General features: G+C 43.9%; 1 protein-coding gene across 2 annotated transcripts in view; it reads right to left on the reverse strand.

Moving 5' to 3' along the window:
* The window catches only part of LOC307035045 (metabotropic glutamate receptor 4-like), a 197,070-nt gene that overhangs the window by 129,073 nt on the left and 47,773 nt on the right, over window positions 1-20,224 (reverse strand). Inside the window, exon 2 of one of the 2 annotated variants that reach the window (XM_079674000.1) lies at window positions 3,889-4,828. In XM_079674000.1, the coding sequence (XP_079530126.1) occupies window positions 3,889-4,422 (534 nt within the window). In that variant the 5' untranslated portion in view covers window positions 4,423-4,828. Of the gene's footprint in view, window positions 1-3,888; window positions 5,663-20,224 lie in introns of those variants that run through there. The other variant, XM_079674001.1, reaches the window with a different exon arrangement.

The following is a 20,224-nucleotide window of genomic DNA, read 5'->3' on the forward strand; positions in this document are numbered from 1 at the left end:
AAGACACATTTTGAGTTATACACTGTTGGAAAGGGGATATTCCTAGCTTTCTAACGGAGGAAACATATTTTCGTTTGTATTACTGGTCTGGGGGAAGCTCTCGAGTTTGTGTGTGTGTGTGTGTGTGTGTGTTTGTGTATTTTTGCGTTTGTGTGTATTGTGTTAGTTTCCCGGGGAAAACACTCACGAGAAACACCGGCTGTTGTTATGCCTGCTTTGACGTAAAGTTACTCCGTTCTCCGCTTGTAATTATGCCGTTACAAGCTTCAAAGTTGTATTTATCATCTGAATTTGCCGAAACAAGTTTAATATTCTGAAAGCCAAGACTTTGTTTATTTGAAATCAGATGAAAACAAACTGTGACGGACCCTGCCGTGTTATCTATGATTACTATACGCCAGGGGTCGGCAACCCCTGGCACGTGTGCCAGCATTGGCATAACCAGTGGCACACTAGGAATAAGTGGAATAAGTGTGCAAAATATTTAAATTAATTTTCGGATCCTGAACGCGAGACCGCCGCCAGAGCTCGTCTCCCCGTTACCTGCAGAAGGAAGCCATGCACGCAACGCAGCCCCGCTCTCTTTATCTCCAGTTGACTTTCTGCCGCTTTCCTCCGTGGTGCAGTGCTGATCGTTTCACCACGGAGGAAAGCACTTCACTAATTGCAGTACCCATAAGGAGCTGTACAAATGACGCAGTTTTTGCGTGGCTTTGTCTATTTAGTTGAAAGCCCAGTGGCGATCTGCTCATCTCTCATCGAAATAATATGCTACAAAGGGGCGGACTGGCCATCTGTGTGTTGAACTTTCCTGTCGGCTCCCAGACCGTAGTCGAGGAGGGCAGAAGCAACAAGCTTCAGGTTCAATAACCCACTTTAGCTTAAATGACTGGAGAGAGGCGAGCTCTTCTTGGGAGGTCGTTGCATTTATTTAGCTGTTCTTCTGTTTCACAAAATACATCACAGACCTCTGTTTTTCTGCTTTCCCGTTTCACTTCCAGAAACATACACACGTTCCCTCACTGTCGCTCTACCATCCACAAACACACATGCACAAGCCGCACCCCTCTCTCTCTCTCTTAAAGGGACAGCGACCTCATCTCACTCTGCATGACTCTAATATCATAACTTGTGTGTTCTGGAGAATCACAGAACGGACGATCGTCCTGATTATTATGCCGTTTAAACCAATTATTTAAATGTGTTTGTTAAATTCGGTATCATGTAAGTTGCGCTGACAGGTCCACACACTGCTTCCCCGCAGCGAGGCTCCCCCGCCCTCCAGCTGATAGTTGACGAGCGTCAAGCTCCTCAACCCCCCCCCCCCCCCCGTTGATAATTATCGATCGTTGGCACGCTGATAACATTTTTCTTTTTAAATGGCACTTCATATCAAAAAGGTTGCCGACCCCTGCTATACGCCACACATTCATAATGTCAGCGGGAGGGAGGGGGGAGCATCGCTACGTAAAAGCATTAGTGCGAGGGAGAGCTGTCATGTATTTATCGGGAGATTTTGGCAATAAAAGTTTCATATTCTGAAAAAAATTCCCTGGAAACCTCCAAAACTCTTACACAGAAAGAGGATCTCCGCACACGCTTTTTTTTATATCAGCTTTGTGTTTCAATGGTTTTGTCCTAACCTTGGAGAGCCGTATGTTTACTGCCACCCTAAAAGGACCTCAAAAATGTTAAAAATGTTAATAAAGAATTTATTGAAAAGTTAGTTGGCTGATTGTTTTATATTGGCTCAGGCAGGTTATATGGGATGCCCAGTCTACTATATATGATATGGGTCACTCATTTTACAATATTAAACTTTGTTTTCTTATCTTTAATTTTTCATCCTTATGTAGAATGCTATTACGAAACACACATTTGGTTGTTTATAGCATAAAGAACATCTGATTTAATGTGAGGTAGGGAAATAATCATTTGAGTATAAGTATGTGCATATAAATATGTAATTTACAACAGCTGTACGCTGCTTGAAAAGCTTGAAAATGCACCTTGAAAATGCTTGAAAAGTGCTTGAATTTGACTTTGGAAAAGGTGTAAGAACCCCTGTATATGGAACGTAATAACTCATTGGCCAAACATCGGCTTGCCAATTTGCTTTGTGAAGACGTGTCAAGAGCCAGTGAGTGGACAAGGCCCCCCTGTGGTGAATGCATGTACCCTCTAAAAAGAGTCTGGCAGCATCAATATAGTGTGGTTAGAAAAAAAGGTGCTTGGGTTTTTGGCCTCTGGATATATGCTTCTGCTGGGAGGTAAAGGTGGCATGGATGGGGTAGTATATTTGTGTGTGATGTGTTTATGTTCCTCTGCCTCCCCCCCCCCCCCCCCCTGTGCTATGTGCCAAGATGAGACTCCAAGGTTGCTGTGAAGAATGGCTCGTTGGGGACTGGTTGACTGGTCCTGCCTTGGAAACATCGCCCTCAGACTTGGTGCATGGATATAAAAAAACTGTCTTGAGTCAGGCTGAGAAAATGTTGGCATGTGACACAGAGTGCTTGGGCATCATACTGACCAATACCTGTGTGTGTTGCTGAGCTTTAGACAGTTCCTGTGTGAGACATGTCACCCTGTTTTTGCTCAGCTGTAAGAATAATAATGTATGTGTTGCTGGTGTCCTGTGACAAGTCTGTGCATGAAACCAGAAGAAGAAATTGAAGAAGACGACCATAGTTTGTGATGGCTGGATACTGAAGCTCGTCCATCAATTTCTAAAAAAAAAACAGCGAGGATGTTCTATGCAGCATTTATTGTGTTTGACGTCTGTCATGCAAGTAATGCTTGTGACACGGCGCCTCGTACTGTTCACTTTCTTGCCCTGTGCTGAGCAGTTAGTCAGACCTGGAATAGGGCAGGCAGGTACGACATTGTTCAATCAATGTAACAGCAGGGAGTTCAGACTTCATCTCCTCTAGGGCCCTTTTAGAAGATAAAGCCTGCATGAATAGAACAATGGCTGCATATTGTATTTTTCTGATATTTGAACACTGATGGAGGTTCTCTGCCATTTTACTAGTCACCAAAAGTTAAGTAGATAAAGAACACGGAAAGTAGGAACATTATATAATTATTGAACACATACATGCAAAACATGGTCAGTCGATTAAAACAAATCAGTTTATAAAGACCTAGAAGCCGATAAAAAGGGAATACATAATCCTATTCTATCTTCATCTAGTCTGGCATGAATATTGAAATAATTAAGAATATAAAACAAAGAAAACCTGCTGACACATCCTGATGCTCATTAGTTTGTTTGTGGCTGGACAGCATTAAACAGTTGTTGCTAAAAGTGTTGTCATATATGGTATTTGCGATATCTTGCCCTCATTTGCAAGTTACATTTGCTGAGCCAACACGATGCAAAGGCATTTTATGCACCATATTCAATAGCAGTGCAATGAGCTCATGGTGCTATGCATGGCTTCCTCAAATTAATTAGTAGAAGGAAATACTAAGGACTGTTGGCAAATTGTTTTCATTAGTGAGGAGAATTCTTGTGTAATGACTAGATCCTAGTTTCCTAGACAGTGGGCAAAAATATCTGAAACAAATATGATGAGATTTTCTGAGGAAAATAAAAAGGTCAAAAGAAAAATAATAAGAACACAGACTAGAAACTGATGAATAAAAAGTGTATGTGTTTGTGTGTGCATGTTTATAAGTGAACTTAACTTGCTCACAGTGTGGGAATATTAACACAATATAGGATCAAAAAGTTTGACTTTTTGTTTGTATTGTTTTCGGTTTGATATCCAAAGATATGTTGTGAGAATATCCTGGAGGGAATACTTTAATATACCTCGGCACCGCAGCAATAACCAGAAAGATATTGGAGAAAAAGTAAAGCTAGAAGCTGTGGAAGAAACTGACCTTGAAGAGACGCAAAATGTTGGCTACCATGATTGACACGGAGCTGGCGGAGGCACCAATCACTCCCACCACTCTCTCCGGCTTAGTGATGATGGGCGGTCCGCCGCTGAGACACTTGACATCAGTTGAGTCTTTCTCAATCAGGGCCTGGACAAATGTCAGCGACTGCTCCAGAGCATGGGTGTCCCGGGAGCAGGTATCAAGGATGCGAGCCCCCAGAGTGATATTAGGCAGCAGCTCATTGTCATTATTGATACGATCCAGGGCAAATAGCATGGCCTCCAGCCTGTGGATCCCTTTCTCCTTCTTCAGCTCCCCACAGGCTTTGCCATCATTTCCTCTAGCATGCACAGGGAACAGCCCACCCAGAGATATGTCCCCATCAATGCGTATTGAATTAAGGTGTGTGTGGCCTGGCATTTTGGGTTTGGCTGCCAAGGCGATGGTGAAATAACAAGCCAGCAGCAACACCCGGCAGCAGACACCTCTGTTGCATCCAATCCACGCTCTCTCAAAGCCTCCTCGCAGAGTCATAATGAAAAGGCTAAATCCGCATCCAAATACAAGTCCTTTGAAAATGAAAGAGGCGTGCACACATATACCCACACACACATACAAATGTCCTGAGAAGTCGTCTTCAGAAGCCTCTTCTCATGGTTTCTGGCTCTGACACAAACTCGGTAGTAATTACGCTGCTTGGCTTTCTTTATCCCTCCCTCTTTCTTCTTGCCTTTTTGCGTTTCACTCTTTTACTGCACCTTAGATTGGTGGCTACACGCGGCAACTAAACAGCACGAGGGTGAGCTGAGAGAAGAACAAAGGTGTGAAGTTATTCTCTCTTCTCTGCTTCTCCGGGGATCACTCGGGTGCATTTAGCTCGCCTTTACGCCCTTTAAGCAAGAAAGTCACGAGAAGTCCCGGTGGGGTTATCAGCAGGCTCCTGAAAAAAGAGAGGAGAGGTGTTAGACACTGAGGAGACAACTCAAAGGAACTGCATTTTCTACGGAAATGGATAGATCAAATGGAATTGTGTTGATCTGATCTACAGTATAATTATGCACTTAGTTTGCCTGCCATTAGTCCCCAACAGGCTTCTTCTTAATGATACATCCTTGAAGCCAACATGTGCTGATAGCTAAGTGTGTCCTTAAAATAATTACTTGATTATGGCTTTCAGGTTTTGAGGTTATACAAGTATTATTGCTATAAGAAGACGAAAAAACAGGGGTTAGACATGAGAGGGTTGAATAAGTGGATGGTAGACACTCCATATTTTTATCAAAATCATATTCAGAACAACACATTTGCAACGGGCAGATCCTAAAACTCCAGCATGTACCTGAACCCAGCACTGCACACAGGAAATCTGTTCCATGTTGCACCCATGCCTCCCCTGCTTTCAGTGTGCAATGAATTATTTCTATGTGCCTTGAGCATAACTGATTCGCTGTTGCTTGGCGCCATTCCATATACTTCATAACCGAGCACTGCTCTGTTCATGAAGATCCTCTCTAGAGTGTTTAACCGAAAGGTTACGAAATACAGCACTGAATTAAGAGCATGGGATCCTGATAATAAAAGAAGTTATGAACACATCTGCTCTCTGCACATCCAAACCCTTAATATTCTTCTTCTCCTTCTTGTGTGTGTGTGTGTGTGTGTGTGTGTGTGTGTGTGTGTGTGTGTGTGTGTGTGTGTGTGTGTGTGTGTGTGTGTGTGTGTGTGTGTGTGTGTGTGTGTGTGTGTGTGTGTGTGTGTGTGTGTGTGTGTGTGTGCCTCCCCCACAGTGCCAGACTAATAGAGCAGAGGATTTGGACACAGTAGGGGGGTCCGGCGGCCCTCCCTCTCTCTCTCGATCGACCATCTCACACACACGTATCTGTCCGGGTTTACTTCATGCTGCTTTTATATGCTAACATTGAGCCTCCTGCAGCGGAGCGGCCTCTAATGGAGGACACGGAGGGCAGGACCTCGCTCAGGAATAGAAGGTTGTTCAACTTGCAACAGCTATCAAACCCGTCACTCTGGAGCCATGATATTTTGCAATTATTTTACTGGGGATTGAGGTCAATAATACCATCTCTAATGTTGAGGACACAATTGCAGAACCATCTCATTGATGTGGCATGTGTCAAGAGAGTTGCCCTAACTCATAAATTAAAAGAAAGTGTTGCCATCTGCCAGTCACTAGTGCATCTCAGCTGTCTTTTACTTTGGACATCAAATCAAATAATAAAGATGCCCTGCTGTAACTCTACACAGTGGCCTGTCTTGTGCTGCTTTTCCCATCCTGCTGGGACCCCAAAGAAGATATTTATATCATCCTGCATGGATCATCTGCCTAACACAGATCATGTATAATGGATGAAGGACTACCAGCCGCTGAGAAGCAACTCCTTCTTAGGGGAAACCTAAGAGAAGCATGAAGGAAGGAGGGGAAGCCTAGAAGAGAGGGAAGAGGGACAAGTGGTGAAGTCTTTTATAGAAGAGTTGAAAACAGACCAGCAAATAGGAGGGTGAACCGCTGTACTCGTTTAAAGTGGATTCTGGGTAATGATGATGGAGCGATACCTGCTCCTTAACAACCATGACAAAAAGAACATATAGATGGAAGATTGCTCATATGTTGTAAAGACCATAATGATCCTCTCTAGAGCACGCTTCACTTGACTTTGAAACGACTTGCAGCACGGTTGGTCCATAAATAGATTCTTTATTTGATGACTGAATTTCTCTTGACGGGCTTTTTGATAATAGGCCTAATGTTGTTTCATCATTTTAGAAGAGATCATAATCCCAGCCTGAAAATGTAAAGAAAAGCTGCAGTCAAGAAATGTCTTATTTCAAATCATCTTATGTGTTAATATTGTAATTACAAACTACAATTGGGATAATCACAGCGCACCGTGCTGAACACGACAACCAGATAAATGTATTTTGTGCTGGACAAAAAGTGGCTGTAGGAATAAGGCTTGTCATCTGGGATATGAAGTCCTCCCAGCATTTTAGGATCTTTGGGGAAGGGGTGGACAGCAGTGCCCCTTCACTGTCATCACTCTGGGAAACACTGCGTGCAGTGGCAGCTCCCCCAGATGTTTAGTCGCAGGGCCCAGATGGGCAGAGCAGATAAACATCAGCTGTCTGCAGAGAGCGGGAGTTTGGGGAAATTGCTAAATCCACACGGAGACCACCTCCCTTCACTGTGACGAGGAGGGACTCCTCAGCTGGACCACGGCCCCCCCCCCCCCCCCCCCCCCCCCCCCGCGCTGCTGTGTGCACCGCCACACTGATGGCTGACAGATCTGCAGGGTTTACTCCACTAAAGGTTTCTCTCAAATGGAATCACTCATATACGGTTTTGAATATAGTATTTACTGGAGTGTGTTGAGAATGTATGAGCCTTTTGTTCTGTGTCTCCATGTGTGCTTTCCCCACAGGGTTGAGTAAGTGGGAACCATTTATTAAAGTAAAGTTTATTCCGTCAATGTTTGGTAATTTTACACTTAATGGCTTAAAAAAAAAGGGGGTATAAATATTAGGCTGAGCACTGAGTAAACTGATTCAGATAATTGCATTCTCTCTTAAAAGGTTCATAGTGCATCAAATGACAGTTGTGGAGAAAGACTTGTATTTTTTGGAAATACTTTTAAATCCATCTTGGTAATTGTTTCCAAAGCAATTAGCCGCATGTGTGTGGATTGTTTTAATGAAAGCTCTTTTACGCAGCACCACCAGGGATGCAAACGTGTCACCTTTCGGCGAAATTCGCCGTTTTGAATCCAAAATAGGTCGTTTGTGTGATTCATGTAGATCTGCAATAAAAATATTTTTGGGGTATGGGGGGGTCTGGGACCCAGAGTAATCTGCGGCCGCGAGCTATGTGCCATCATACACGCATGGTGTTCTTTTTTTATATATTATAATGAAGCGCGAGCTGTGTGCTTGAGTCTTCCTGCCTGTCGGCTCTGCTCATGGATGGATGTATAATAAGGCTCAGCTGCTCCGCGATGATGGTCTAGCTTCAGCAGCTACATTACCTACGGGTGCGTTCGTTAATATTAACTGTGTGGTCCGGAACCACTGTAGCACAGACTGGACCACTGGTGAACAGCTGTTAGAACGGGCCGTTCAGGTGTTCAGAGCAGAGCTCCCTGTCGGAGCGGCAGAGCATGATGTGCACTGAAAAGTTATTCTGTCGCAATATTATCGTTGAGCTAGCTAACTAGCATACATTGTCACTATATGCTAACGTTAGCTTAGCCTTCGTTTTCTAATAGTTTTTTTCATAGGCTATAAACAGAGGTTGAATAAGTATATTGTACTAGAGAAAAAGTAGAAGTACTCAGATCTTGTACTTGAGTAAAAGTAGAAGTACTCAGATCTTGTACTTGAGTAAAAGTACTCAGATCTCGTACTTGAGTAAAAGTAGAAGTACTCAGATCTTTTACTTGATTAAAAGTAGAAGTACTCAGATCTTGTACTTGAGTAAAAGTAGAAGTACTCAGATCTTGTACTTGATTAAAAGTAGAAGTACTCAGATCTTGTACTTGATTAAAAGTAAAAGTAGCCTACTCAGATCTCGTACTTGAGTAAAAGTAGAAGTACTCAGATCTTGTACTTGATTAAAAGTAGAAGTACTCAGATCTTGTACTTGATTAAAAGTAAAAGTAGCCTACTCAGATCTCGTACTTGAGTAAAAGTAGAAGTACTCAGATCTTGTACTTGATTAAAAGTAGAAGTACTCAGATCTTCTTCTTGAGTAAAAGGAGAAGTACTCAGATCTTGTACTTGAGTAAAAGTAGAAGTACTCAGATCTTGTACTAGAGTAAAAGTAGAAGTACTCAGATCTTGTATTTGAGTAAAAGCAGAAGTACTCAGATCTTGTACTAGAGTAAAAATAGAAGTACTCAGATCTTGTACTTGAGTAAAAGTAGAAGTACTCAGATCTTGCACTTGAGTAAAAGTAGAAGTACTCAGATCTTGTACTAGAGTAAAAGTAGAAGTACTCAGATCTTGTACTTGAGTAAAATCTTGTACTTGAGTAAAAGTAGAAGTACTCAGATCTTGCACTAGAGTAAAAGTAGAAGTACTCAGATCTTGCACTTGAGTAAAAGTAGAAGTACTCAGATCTTGTACTAGAGTAAAAGTAGAAGTACTCAGATCTTGTACTTGAGTAAAAGTAGAAGTACTCAGGTCTTGTACTTGAGTAAAAGTAGAAGTACCAGAATATAGGAACAATCCTGCAATCAAAATGTTCCTCAAATAAAAGTACAAAAGTATTATCATCAAAATATAGTTAAAGTAGCGACAGTTAAAGTAGAAGTACTCAGATCTTGTAGTAAAAGTAGAAGTACTCAGATCTTGTAGTAAAAGTAGAAGTACTCAGATCTTGTACTTGAGTAAAAGTAGAAGTACTCAGATCGTGTACTTGAGTAAAAGTAGAAGTACCAGAGTGTAGGAATACTCTGTTACAGTAAAAGTACTGCATTCAAAATGTTCCTCAAGTAAAAGTAGAAAGTATTATCATCAGAATATAGTTAAAGTAGCGACAGTAAAAGTAGTCATTGTGCAGATTGGTCCATTTCAGAATAATATATATGATATGTTTTATAATGATTGATCATGAAAGTGTTCTCAAAGCTGGTAAAGGTGCAGCTAGTTTGAATGACTTTGTATACTGCAGGGTAGCTTGTGAATTTACTCCCGGTGGAACTAAAGTCTGATTTAACACTTGATTATATTTCACATCATTCATCCACATCTGTGAAGTAACTAAAGGTATTAAATACATGGAGTGGAGGAAAAGTACACCATTTACCTCTGAACTGTAGTGGAGTAGCAAAGTAGCAAAACATTGAAATACTTAAGTAAAGTACAAGTATCTCAAAATTGTACCCAAGTATAGTACTTGTTGAGTTTATGAACTTAGTTACTTTACACCAGTGGCTATAAAGATAGAAAGACTAAGCCTTGCACAGAGGCATGAAAATGCATTTTCAAAATGCTCAACACTGCTGCCAAAATTATAAACTGACTGCTACACAATTAAAATAAATGCTTTTATAAAATTATATTAGATGTGACTCTATGGCGTTTCTGTTATTATTAACTGCTTTGGTTGTTCTGACTGCTAACATCCTTTGTTATTCCTCATTTTAAAGCCGATATTCCGTGGGGTGGGGGGCTCGGATCCTTGTCACCTTTTGCATCCCTGACCACACACACTTTGTTCTGACATTACAATTAAGTGCAATTTTCACAATTTGTTACAAGCATGTGAAAGTGTAATGCTCACTAGGGAGTCTCTCTTTGGGATTTAGAAATATATTGGAGAGCTGGAAAACGATTAAATGCAAAAAAATGAAGGGACGTTTTAGAACTGCCTCTGAAACAGCTCAAACCTTCTCCCTGCCAGATGATCAAAGATTGACTTTGGCTGCTCTCCAGCCAACACCAAGGCAGAAAGACAAGCAAACTCTAACCAGGTCAGACTACTTCTGACAAACCTTGGTCAATAATTAGAAACTAAATATCTTTCCTGCTATTGTCTATACACAGCGGTGTAATGTCACTAAATACATTTACTAAACCACTGTAGTTAAATGCAAGGTACTTTCTATTCTAAGCTACGTTATATTTCTTATTCTATAATGTAATTTTACACTTTTTACCCCACCTTATTTATTTGATTAATAACAGAAAAATAAATCAACACATAAATTATAACGTATTATCACAGGTTTAGGTACCAATAAGTATATACAGTAATTAAAATGAGCCCAACTTGTATCAAGTGTTTTACACATTCATTCATTAGTCTTTATATCCAGTAATGTAACTACTCCACTTTGTTTGCTACAGATTCATAACAAATGTAGAAAGAAAGACCAGTTACTAGGCAAATGTATTTGTTTTTTTTCTCATATACCATTCATCCAATGGACTCCACTCTTGGAGATTGTAGGGACCCAGTAAAGCAAAGTGCAGATGGTGAAGTTGTTTGGTTGAGCAGATCTCGAGAAAGCTGAAGCATCAATACCGGAGGGACAAGACATCAACACATGTTTAGAACTGGCACTGGTGCAGCATCAAAGCCATCTTTATAGTTGCTGTTAACAAAACCCACAACTGTCTTTAATTGTTCAGTTAAACTCTCCTATTCAACAAGAATCCCATTCAAAAAGCTTTGCCAGTTATCTGCATCTCTGACCTAAGAATGTGGAAAGCTATGCAATCACCCAAGTGTGAACAGTTAAATTCAAGAAATAATATGTGCAGAAAATGATGGTGCTTCAAGTGTACTGCTAATACCACAGCATGTTGAAGTGTATCATGGTGTCATGTTTTGATGTTTTATTCATTCTCTCCAACCAAAGCACCAAAGAAATGCAGCAAGACACACCCCTCGATTTTACATCCGGTCGTCACTGCAAAGCCTCCCGATGACATGACTGCTAATAGATCTGTCAGCGTGGAGCTGCAGCCGTCTGACAGTGATGTCCTAATCCGACAGGGAACTGCTGTTTTGGCCGTTCTGCTTCAGCGGAGGGCATACTTAGGCCCAAAAGACCAATATGATCACAGTGGAGGATAGAGATTAAGTCCTCAGTACAACAAGTGCTAAACTGTCTGTATGCTGGAATTAATAAACGCTTCAGATTTCTTATATGTTCACTTTTTAACAAGGTTTTTTTATTTTAAATAGTCAGTTACAATATAGCTTCACCAACATATGAAAAGCCAAATGAGGGCTGTGCAGATGATGAATCCTTGCAGCAGTTCCTTGCGACTCAACGCACAGTTGTTTGTCATTTTAGTATTGTCTCATGATTTAAAATCCATCAGAGGAGAGAATTGTAATCCTGAGTTGCCTCGGTTTAATTTATCTGTTTCAGTTTCGGCTAAAATACAAAAGAAACAGGGGCTTCATTATTTCTGGTGTCAAACAGATTACTGTGACTATTGTTTTGTGGACAATACATGCAGTGGGTAAAAAGCCTGTCCTCATTGCAGAGCAGAGTGCTGATAGATCCGGTAAAAGCAGTGACTCACCGGCTATAGTGTTTGAGAAGGATGACGTTTATTTACTGCTCAGTGCCCTGTAGGAGGAGAGCATGTAAGCATTCTGCAGCGTGTCAGAAATGTATTGTAACACATGTGTATATGTAATTGGCATTCTGTCTAAATTAGATGGCATTATATATGTGTGTGGAGGGGGGGGGGTTAAAAAACGTTCAACTCTAGCCATTAAAATATAAAGTGCAATATAAAAAGTTCATACAAATATTTTCTGTCACGTATATTATGAGAGTTATAATTCTTTATAGGGGCTTTTGGTAAACTGTTTACATTCTTACAAATTGACACCATTAAAAGTAGCCTTTCAAATGTTACAGTAAATCTAAACATACGGTATGTGTCACAGTTGAAAATCCCTGCTCAACAATGAGATGACCTTAGATGAAAAAAAAAATGTAAGAATACGGAGTAACATCTGTTGCATATATTGCACAAATCACTACGGATGCATCATATTCTCACTTACTGTCACACTCAATCTGTGTGAAACTTTACTAGAATGATGAGTCACATTCAAAGTAAGACCAGAAACAAAGTGTGCAGAAGCCAAAGAAATGAAAAGCAGAGAGGAGTGTGGGTAAAGGTTCATTACATGCATTGTAGCTCTATATTCTAGGCTACCTGCATTCATTAGACACCCACCTCGAAGATAATCCCCCCGTCCATTACCTTCTCCCTTCCTCTCCAGGACACTGTCCATTAGCTCACTCAACCAGAGCCGGGGGTATTAGGGTCCATTCATATTCACTCATTAACACTTTCATCATGCAGAATGCAGATTCCATTAACAAACAGTCTGCGATTCTGCCCTGGGCAAACGGGGAAGATTATTCAAGACTTGTAGGGAGAACATCTAACAGTGGAAATGCAGATTGAGTCTAAAACAACTCTTTTAAAGAGGTCATAAAGACATCGTAATGAGATTATAGACTCAAAAGACATTTTTCTTTCTTGAATTCATATGGTGTCTTTGTTACCAAAATCTATCAATAGAGGCTGCATTCAGACCGAATATCTTCTGTGTATAAAGAAAAATCTCCCTCTCAGCTGGATTGCCTTTGTTGCCTTTATGGATCCGGATGATGGAGATGAATCCCGGGATTGAACTGTTGTTCTGATGCAGGGTTGCAGCGGTTAAATTACTCTTCATACATAATCTCTGCTACATGACGCAATTTCCACTCTATGCGGTTTCAAACCATGTGTCCTTTTCAATGCATGTAGGATGTGAATTATTCATGGATAAATCCTTTAAGGGCCTGCCATAACATGCACAAATAAAGGGTAGAAGGATTGTAGGGTAGGGGAAGGAAAGATATGAGTCTGTCCTGGTGTTTCCTCGTTTAGTTCAAGACTGCCATCTTTTTTCGAGGGAGCGAGAGATAAGAAATGTGTGGATGAGAGGCTGTGAACAAGAGACACTAGCTGAGGCTTTGTGTGTGTCCCACTTAGCTTGAACTCATTTTTCATGTCGCGCCACAGTTTACAACATCAACACACAAAAGAACCGTTTGAGCTTTGCCGTTGAGGAGCCAGGCGCAGAAAGTGCTTGAATCAGGATGTCCTAAATGTGCCAAATGAGACGACTTAAAGAGTGGACAGTGTGAAGAATCGGCTACAGTTGAATGCCTTTATTTTGATCCTAGGCTGGAGAATAACGTTTAATAATGTTTGTTATCGTTTGAGCATGATTACGGAAAAACGACTTGCTTGATTTTCATGAAACTTGGTGAAAGGGTGTTGCATGGGGGAAGGAAGAAACCATTAACTTTGTGAGATACAGTACATGTATAAGGGGTGATATTGGAGGAGGTCTTTGCTCTCATTGCCCTTGTAGTTGATCATAATGGCACATTTCCACTGCAGCGGGGTAGCCCCGTTTAAGCGTCCCTAAGCGTCCTCGCTCAGGCCTCGGGCTGCCTCGCTGGCCGTCCGAGGCCTTGGCGCATTTCCATTACAGTTTAGGACCTGGGGTAGCAACGCAGTGTAGGCGGGGACATCTGTGCAGAGACATCCTGGAACACTTTCACATTTCGAGTTGTTCCGTCGAGCTCCCGCTGGATTTTATCATCCCCAATGAGATGTAGGAACGTCGTCACCTCCTCGGTCGACCACGGTGTGCTTTTCTTTGACGTTGCCATTTTTGTAGTTCCTCCGTTTACAAAAATGCTGTGTATAAAAATGCTGCAAGCTTGCTTCTAGATATATATATGCGACGCTAGGGATGATCTCGCGCGCGATCTTGTGACGATTCTCTCTGACCAATCAGCAGTCGAGAGTGTTGTCGTCACTAGTTCAGCCCTGGCCCTGGCCTGATAGAACCACGATTTTATGGGGCCGGAAAAAGAGGGAAAAAGTACCCGCTAGTCGGTGCTACGCTATATGGAAAGGCCACCAAAAACTGGCCTGGCCGCTTGAGGACGATTAAGGACGCTTAAACGGGGCTACCCACTGCAGTGGAAATGCGCCATAAGTTGCTTCTTGTTTACTTTATCGTGAACCATCACTCAGAAAAGAAACTATGTCCAGTCTAAACTGCATTAATAAAACAATAATGTTTGTAGTTCTCAAACTTGCTCCACATCTGAGATTTCATTCGCTATGGTCTCAAGGGAGAATGAATACAACCAATCGAATTGATTGAAAGTCAAGTCTTGTATCCTACAGGTCGATAAACGGGTGTCATGAGTGGAGAGATGGAGGAACAGAGAGACAGGAATGACACGTGAAGTCAAAATGACATGATGGCTAGAATTTGAATGTAATTTTCTCAAGAGTTTTTGGCAGTTATTTTAGAGGTTTAAAACCATGTTTGGGTGGAACTTCATCATTTGAAGTACATTTTCGCCTATAGAAGTTGACATTAGATTCATTTTCGACTGAAGAAACAACAAAGCTTACAGGAACATTTCTCTCAAACTAGAATGAAACAGTGTGTGCTGCAGGGAAATCAAATGAAGGAAGTCTGTGGCAGCTGCCATGTAAACCGCTCTCTGAATCTAATAAATCTCTTACCAAGAGAGGCACCCTAATAGTGAAGTAATAGCCGGCTCAGAGTGCTGAGCACATTTCAGAGTGTGCAGAGGAGATAGTTTTGTCACACGAAGCGAATGCACCAAGTGCACCTCCCTCAGTGATGACAATAGGGCGGCAAAGACCTATTTGTGAGGAATCACATATTTCAAATCGCACATTGAGCTTCTAAGTTTAGCCATGGTTTATCTGCGCTCCTAGAGACAGAAGCGACTGTATGAATACTGCATCCCCCTGGTTGCTGCCACCCTGTCAAAAAGGGTTTCAATGTTGAGGCATGCATGAATGGATAAAGTGGGATTCATTTCTCATTCCTTTACATAAAGACGTGGGAGGCAGAGGGGAGCTGACTGTTCCTGAAGGACTCAAAGGAAACATTATATTTGAGGAAAAACGACAGAGAAATGTTTCCTGAAAACTGTAAACATCAAAGTGATGTATTATTGTCTCCAGCGACCAAAGTCCCAGTTTAAAACGAGGTCCAAGTGTTCAACAGGGGAATCGGAGTAGAAAGAGATACAGTAACTGCTACCTGTTTGTTTATGTCCTCCTCTTCCTCTGCACCAAAGATTTACTTCCTGGTGAAAGCAAGCACCTGAGTTCTATCAATTTAATGCGGCACAGCTCCCTGCCATGATTTCACTGCTGAACACCTGCACCACATTTTCGCTGGCACTGTCCTTGGTGAAGACAATACTACATCCCTTCCTGATAAATGGGGTTTTCATCAGACAAAGGTGGGCCACAAACCCTACCAGCACACTGCTGGTTTGTGCCGAATGGGTTTGATTCCCCCTTCATTTACATTTGGCTCACAACATGACTCATGCCTTATGTAGCAGTCTGGTAAACACAGTCATGTCACCAATTTACTCAAAATCAGTAATTATGATCTTTAATATATTGATCCACACAGGAGTGGAATGTAGTGAAGTACATTTACTCAAATATTATACTTAAGTACAATTTTGATGTACTTAATACCTATTTTCATTTTATGCCAGTATTTACTTTTTCCTCCACTACATTTATCTGACGGCTGTAATTACTACTTTACAGATTTGGATTATTAACTAATACAAATTATTAAAGGTGGGGTAGGTAAGTTTGAGAAACCGGCTCCAGATACACTTTTTGTTATATTCCATGGAATGCTCTTAACATCCCGATAGCAATGAATATCTGAAGTGCTTTGACAAAAAATCCATACAAAAATGTCATCTGTGGAAGCCGTGGTACTGTAAAAAGCACAACCAATCATTAGAGCCGACCCGGCTAAAATAACTGGATTGCCTACCTGCCTGTCAGCCTTCCATATGTGCACAAACTTATCTCGTGCCCTCATTGGTCATGTGCGCGTGCGTGTGTGTTGGGGGAGGGGCTCTGTTGTCACACTCCTAGGTTTATGTCACGGTTTAATGTTGTCTGTCTGGTTATGGATTTTGTAAGTCTGTTCATTCGGTGTTTTGTCTTCTTCCTTGTGTTTTGTCTGGTCCTCCTCCCTGTCGTTAGTTTCCCTGGTGTGTCTGATTGTCTCATTGTGTTCACCTGTTTCCCTTGTGTTTCTCCCTCCCCTGCCCAGCTGTGTCTTGTCCTGTGATTACCCTTCTGTGTATTTAGTCTAGTTTTCCCCTGTGTTCCAGGTCGGTTCATTGTTTCCCCTCCATGTTTCCACGGTCCGTGTTCCTTGTGCTGCTCGTTTGTTTTTTTGGGTATTTTGGATACTGCCTTTTTGCCACAGCTTTTATTATTTTAATAAAGCTCGCTTTTGGTTCAATTCTGCATTTGGGTCCTACCTTTTCCACGCGAGGACTGGTCCGAAGCTTCTAACCCTTTCCTCGGATCCGACTACGGTCCTGTTGGAGGTCCACGGAGTCTCCAAAGAGCCTCTAGGAGACGCAGGGCCAGGATTCCAGCCCGTGCTCCAACAGCCATGATCCCGGTTTCCACAGCCCTGGATCCATGCACCAGTACCGGTCCGCAGAGATATGATTCCTTGCTCGATTACCTGGCCCACACAGCCATGGTCCAGGCCTCTGTTCCGGTTCCAGCGATTCCAGCTCCAGCCTCAGACCTTTTCTCAGGAACCCGTCTGGCGTTTGGAGGTCTACGGAGCTTCCAAAAGGCCTCTGGAAGATGCAAGGCCAGGATTCCAACCAGGATTCCAGCCCGTACTCCAGCGGGTCCGGCCCCCGTTCTGGCCCCAGCGGCCATGGTTCCGGCCCTGGTTCCGGCCCCAGCAGCCATGGTTCCGGCTTCAGTACCGGCCCCAGTAGCCATGGTCCCGGCTTCAGTACCGGCCCCAGCAGCCATGGTTCCGGCTTCAGTACCGGCCCCAGTAGCCATGGTCCCGGCTTCAGTACCGGCCCCAGCAGCCATGGTTCCGGCTTCAGTACCGGTCCCAGTAGCCATGGTCCCGGCTTCAGTACCGGCCGCAGCAGCCATGGTTCCGGCTTCAGTACCGGCCCCAGTAGCCATGGTCCCGACTCCAGGACTGGCGTACCGGCCGACACAAGTTCCCTCTCAAGTCCCTTCTCAAGTCCCCTCTCAAGTTCCCTCTCAAGCCCTCTCTCGAGTTCCCTCTCAAGTCTCCTCTCGAGTCCCCTCTCAAGTCTCCTCTCGAGTTCTTTCTCAAGTTCCCTCTCAAGTCCCCTCTCGAGTCCCCTTTCAAGACACTTCTCAAGTCTCCTCTCGAGTTCCCTCTCAAGTCACCTCTCAAGTCTCCTCTCGAGTTCCCTCTCAAGTCACCTCTCAAGTCATCTCTCGAGTGACCTCTCAAGTTACCTCTCAAGTCTCCTCTCGAGTTCCCTCTCAAGTCACCTCTCAAGTCTCCTCTCGAGTTCCCTCTCGAGGCTCCTCTCGAGTTCCCTCTCAAGTCCCTACCCTATGTCCCGTGCCGTTGGAGGTCTCGCCGACTACTCATCTGCCGCGGGTCCTGCCAACCCTATGTCCCGTGCCGTTGGAGGCCCCCGCCAACTACTCTTCTGCCGGGGGTCCTGCCAGCCCTATGTCCTGTGCCGTTGGAGGTTCCGCTGGGGGTCCTGCCAGCTCCATGTCCAGTCCCGTTGGAGGTCCCGCCGACTACTCTCCTGCCGGGGGTCCTGCCAACCCTATGTCCTGTCCCGTTGGGGGTCCCGCCGACTACTCTTCTGCCGGGGGTCCTGCCAGCCCTATGTCCTGTGCCGTTGGAAGTTCCGCTGGGGGTCCTGCCAGCTCCATGTCCAGTCCCGTTGGAGGTCCCGCCGACTACTCTCCTGCCGGGGGTCCTGCCAACCCTATTTCCTGTCCCGTTGGGGGTTCCACCGACTACTCTCCTACCGGGGGTCCTGCCAATCCTATGCCCTGTTCCTCTGGGGGTCCCGCCGTCAACTATTCTGCCGGGGGTCCTGCCAACCCCTTGTCCTGTTCCGTTGGAGGCCCCGCCATCACCTGTCTCGCCGGGGGTCCTGCCAACTCCTGGTCCTCTTCCATGGGGGATCCTGCCGAAGCCTGTCCCACCGGCTCCGGTTCCTGTTCAGCCGACAACGGGTCCTGCCCGGCCTCCGGAGCTGTCCGGTCTTCGCCCTCGGGCCAGGCCCCCTGACTCTTCCTGCCGCTGCCTTCGCCCTCATGCTCGTCCCCCTGAGTTCGCCCGCTGTGGCCTTCGCCCCACCTTGGACTCTGCCTTGCACCCGGGCCGTCCGCCCGAGTCCCCCACCTTGGACTCTGCCTTGCCCCCGGGCCGTCTGCCCGAGTCCCCCTTTTTGAATTCTGCCTTGCCCCCGGGCCGTCTGCCCGAGACCCCATTCATGGTCTCTGCCTTGCCCCCGGGCCGTCCGCCCGAGTTCCCCACCTTGGACTCTGCCTTGCCCCCGGGCCTTCCGCCCGAGACCCCCTCCTTGGTCTCTGCCTTGCCCCCGGGCCGTCCACCCGAGACCCGTCCTCCAGACCCCCTCCACCCACCCTGCTGGACTTTGTTTTTTAGGACGTCTGGGATCCGTCCCTTGAGGAAAGGGGTTCTGTCGCACTCCTAGGTTTATTTCACGGTTTTGGTGTTGTCTGTCTGGTTATGGATTTTGTAAGTCTGTTCATTCGGTGTTTTGTCTTCCTCCTTGTGTTTTGTCTGGTCCTCCTCCCTGTCGTTAGTTTCCCTGGTGTGTCTGATTGTCTCATTGTGTTCACCTGTTGCCCTTGTGTTTCTCCCTCCCCTGCCCAGCTGTGTCTTGTCCTGTGTTTACCCTTCTGGGTATTTAGTCTAGTCTTCCCCTGTGTCCAGGTCGGTTCATTGTTTCCCCTCCATGTTTCCACGGTCCGTGTTCCTTGTGCTGCTCATTTTTTTTTTTTTTATATTTTGGATACTGCCTTTTTGCCACAGCTTTTATGATTTAATAAAGCTTGCTTTTTGTTAAATTCTGCATTTGGGTCCTACCTTTTCCACACATCCTGACAACTGTAAGGAAGTGGCAGATTTGTTCCGGTTGTGTATTTTCAAATTATAGCGCACTCGAGCTGGTTTCTCCAAAAGTACCTACCCCACCTTTAAGCAACTAATACATTAACAGTTACATACAATTATTATAGGTTAATATATCCAGCAGCTGTTTTTACAGCTCCATTGTATACCAGCTTTGATGACCTTTAGGCATCAGTAATCTTGAAATCTCCTAGAAATGTCATATATATAATTCAGAAATGGGTCAATATGCTCAACAAGTACTGTTGATTTTAAGTACATTTTGATGCCATGAAACTCCCTCTGGTGGGAATTGTAGCCCTTGTAGACCATTTAGATATCCGTATGCACACACACTTGCACAGAAGCCTATGTGACATAAACAAGAAAACCCCAAAATAGAGAAAGGTGTTTAATCCAATAAATGTTCCTACAACTTTCTTCACAACACCTGCCTCTGTTAAATCATTTTGTTTGATTTTCAGCCATTGGGGATTCAGTGTAATACCTGTCACTTGTGCTCTAAGTGGCTTTCCCCGCCCCTATCATTACACAGCATGGGGCATGCTGGCAGGGCCAAATGGTGCGTACCCAGAGGGATTTGAATGAGGGTCAGGAGGGTATAGCAGCAGGCCCTAATAACACGCTTCTCCCCCAGCGTACAGGAAAAAAGCACTGACTCTCTTCTTTCGATCATCCTTTCTGCAAGAGCTCAGCTGAACTGTCAGGATTCTTATCTCTGGTTATATTCATCACTTTATCGCCTTATTTATCAGTTTTACTGGTTCATTT

The sequence above is a fragment of the Notothenia rossii genome (genome assembly GCF_949606895.1).
Source record: "Notothenia rossii genome assembly, chromosome: 4".
Taxonomy (NCBI): Eukaryota; Metazoa; Chordata; class Actinopteri; order Perciformes; family Nototheniidae; genus Notothenia; species Notothenia rossii.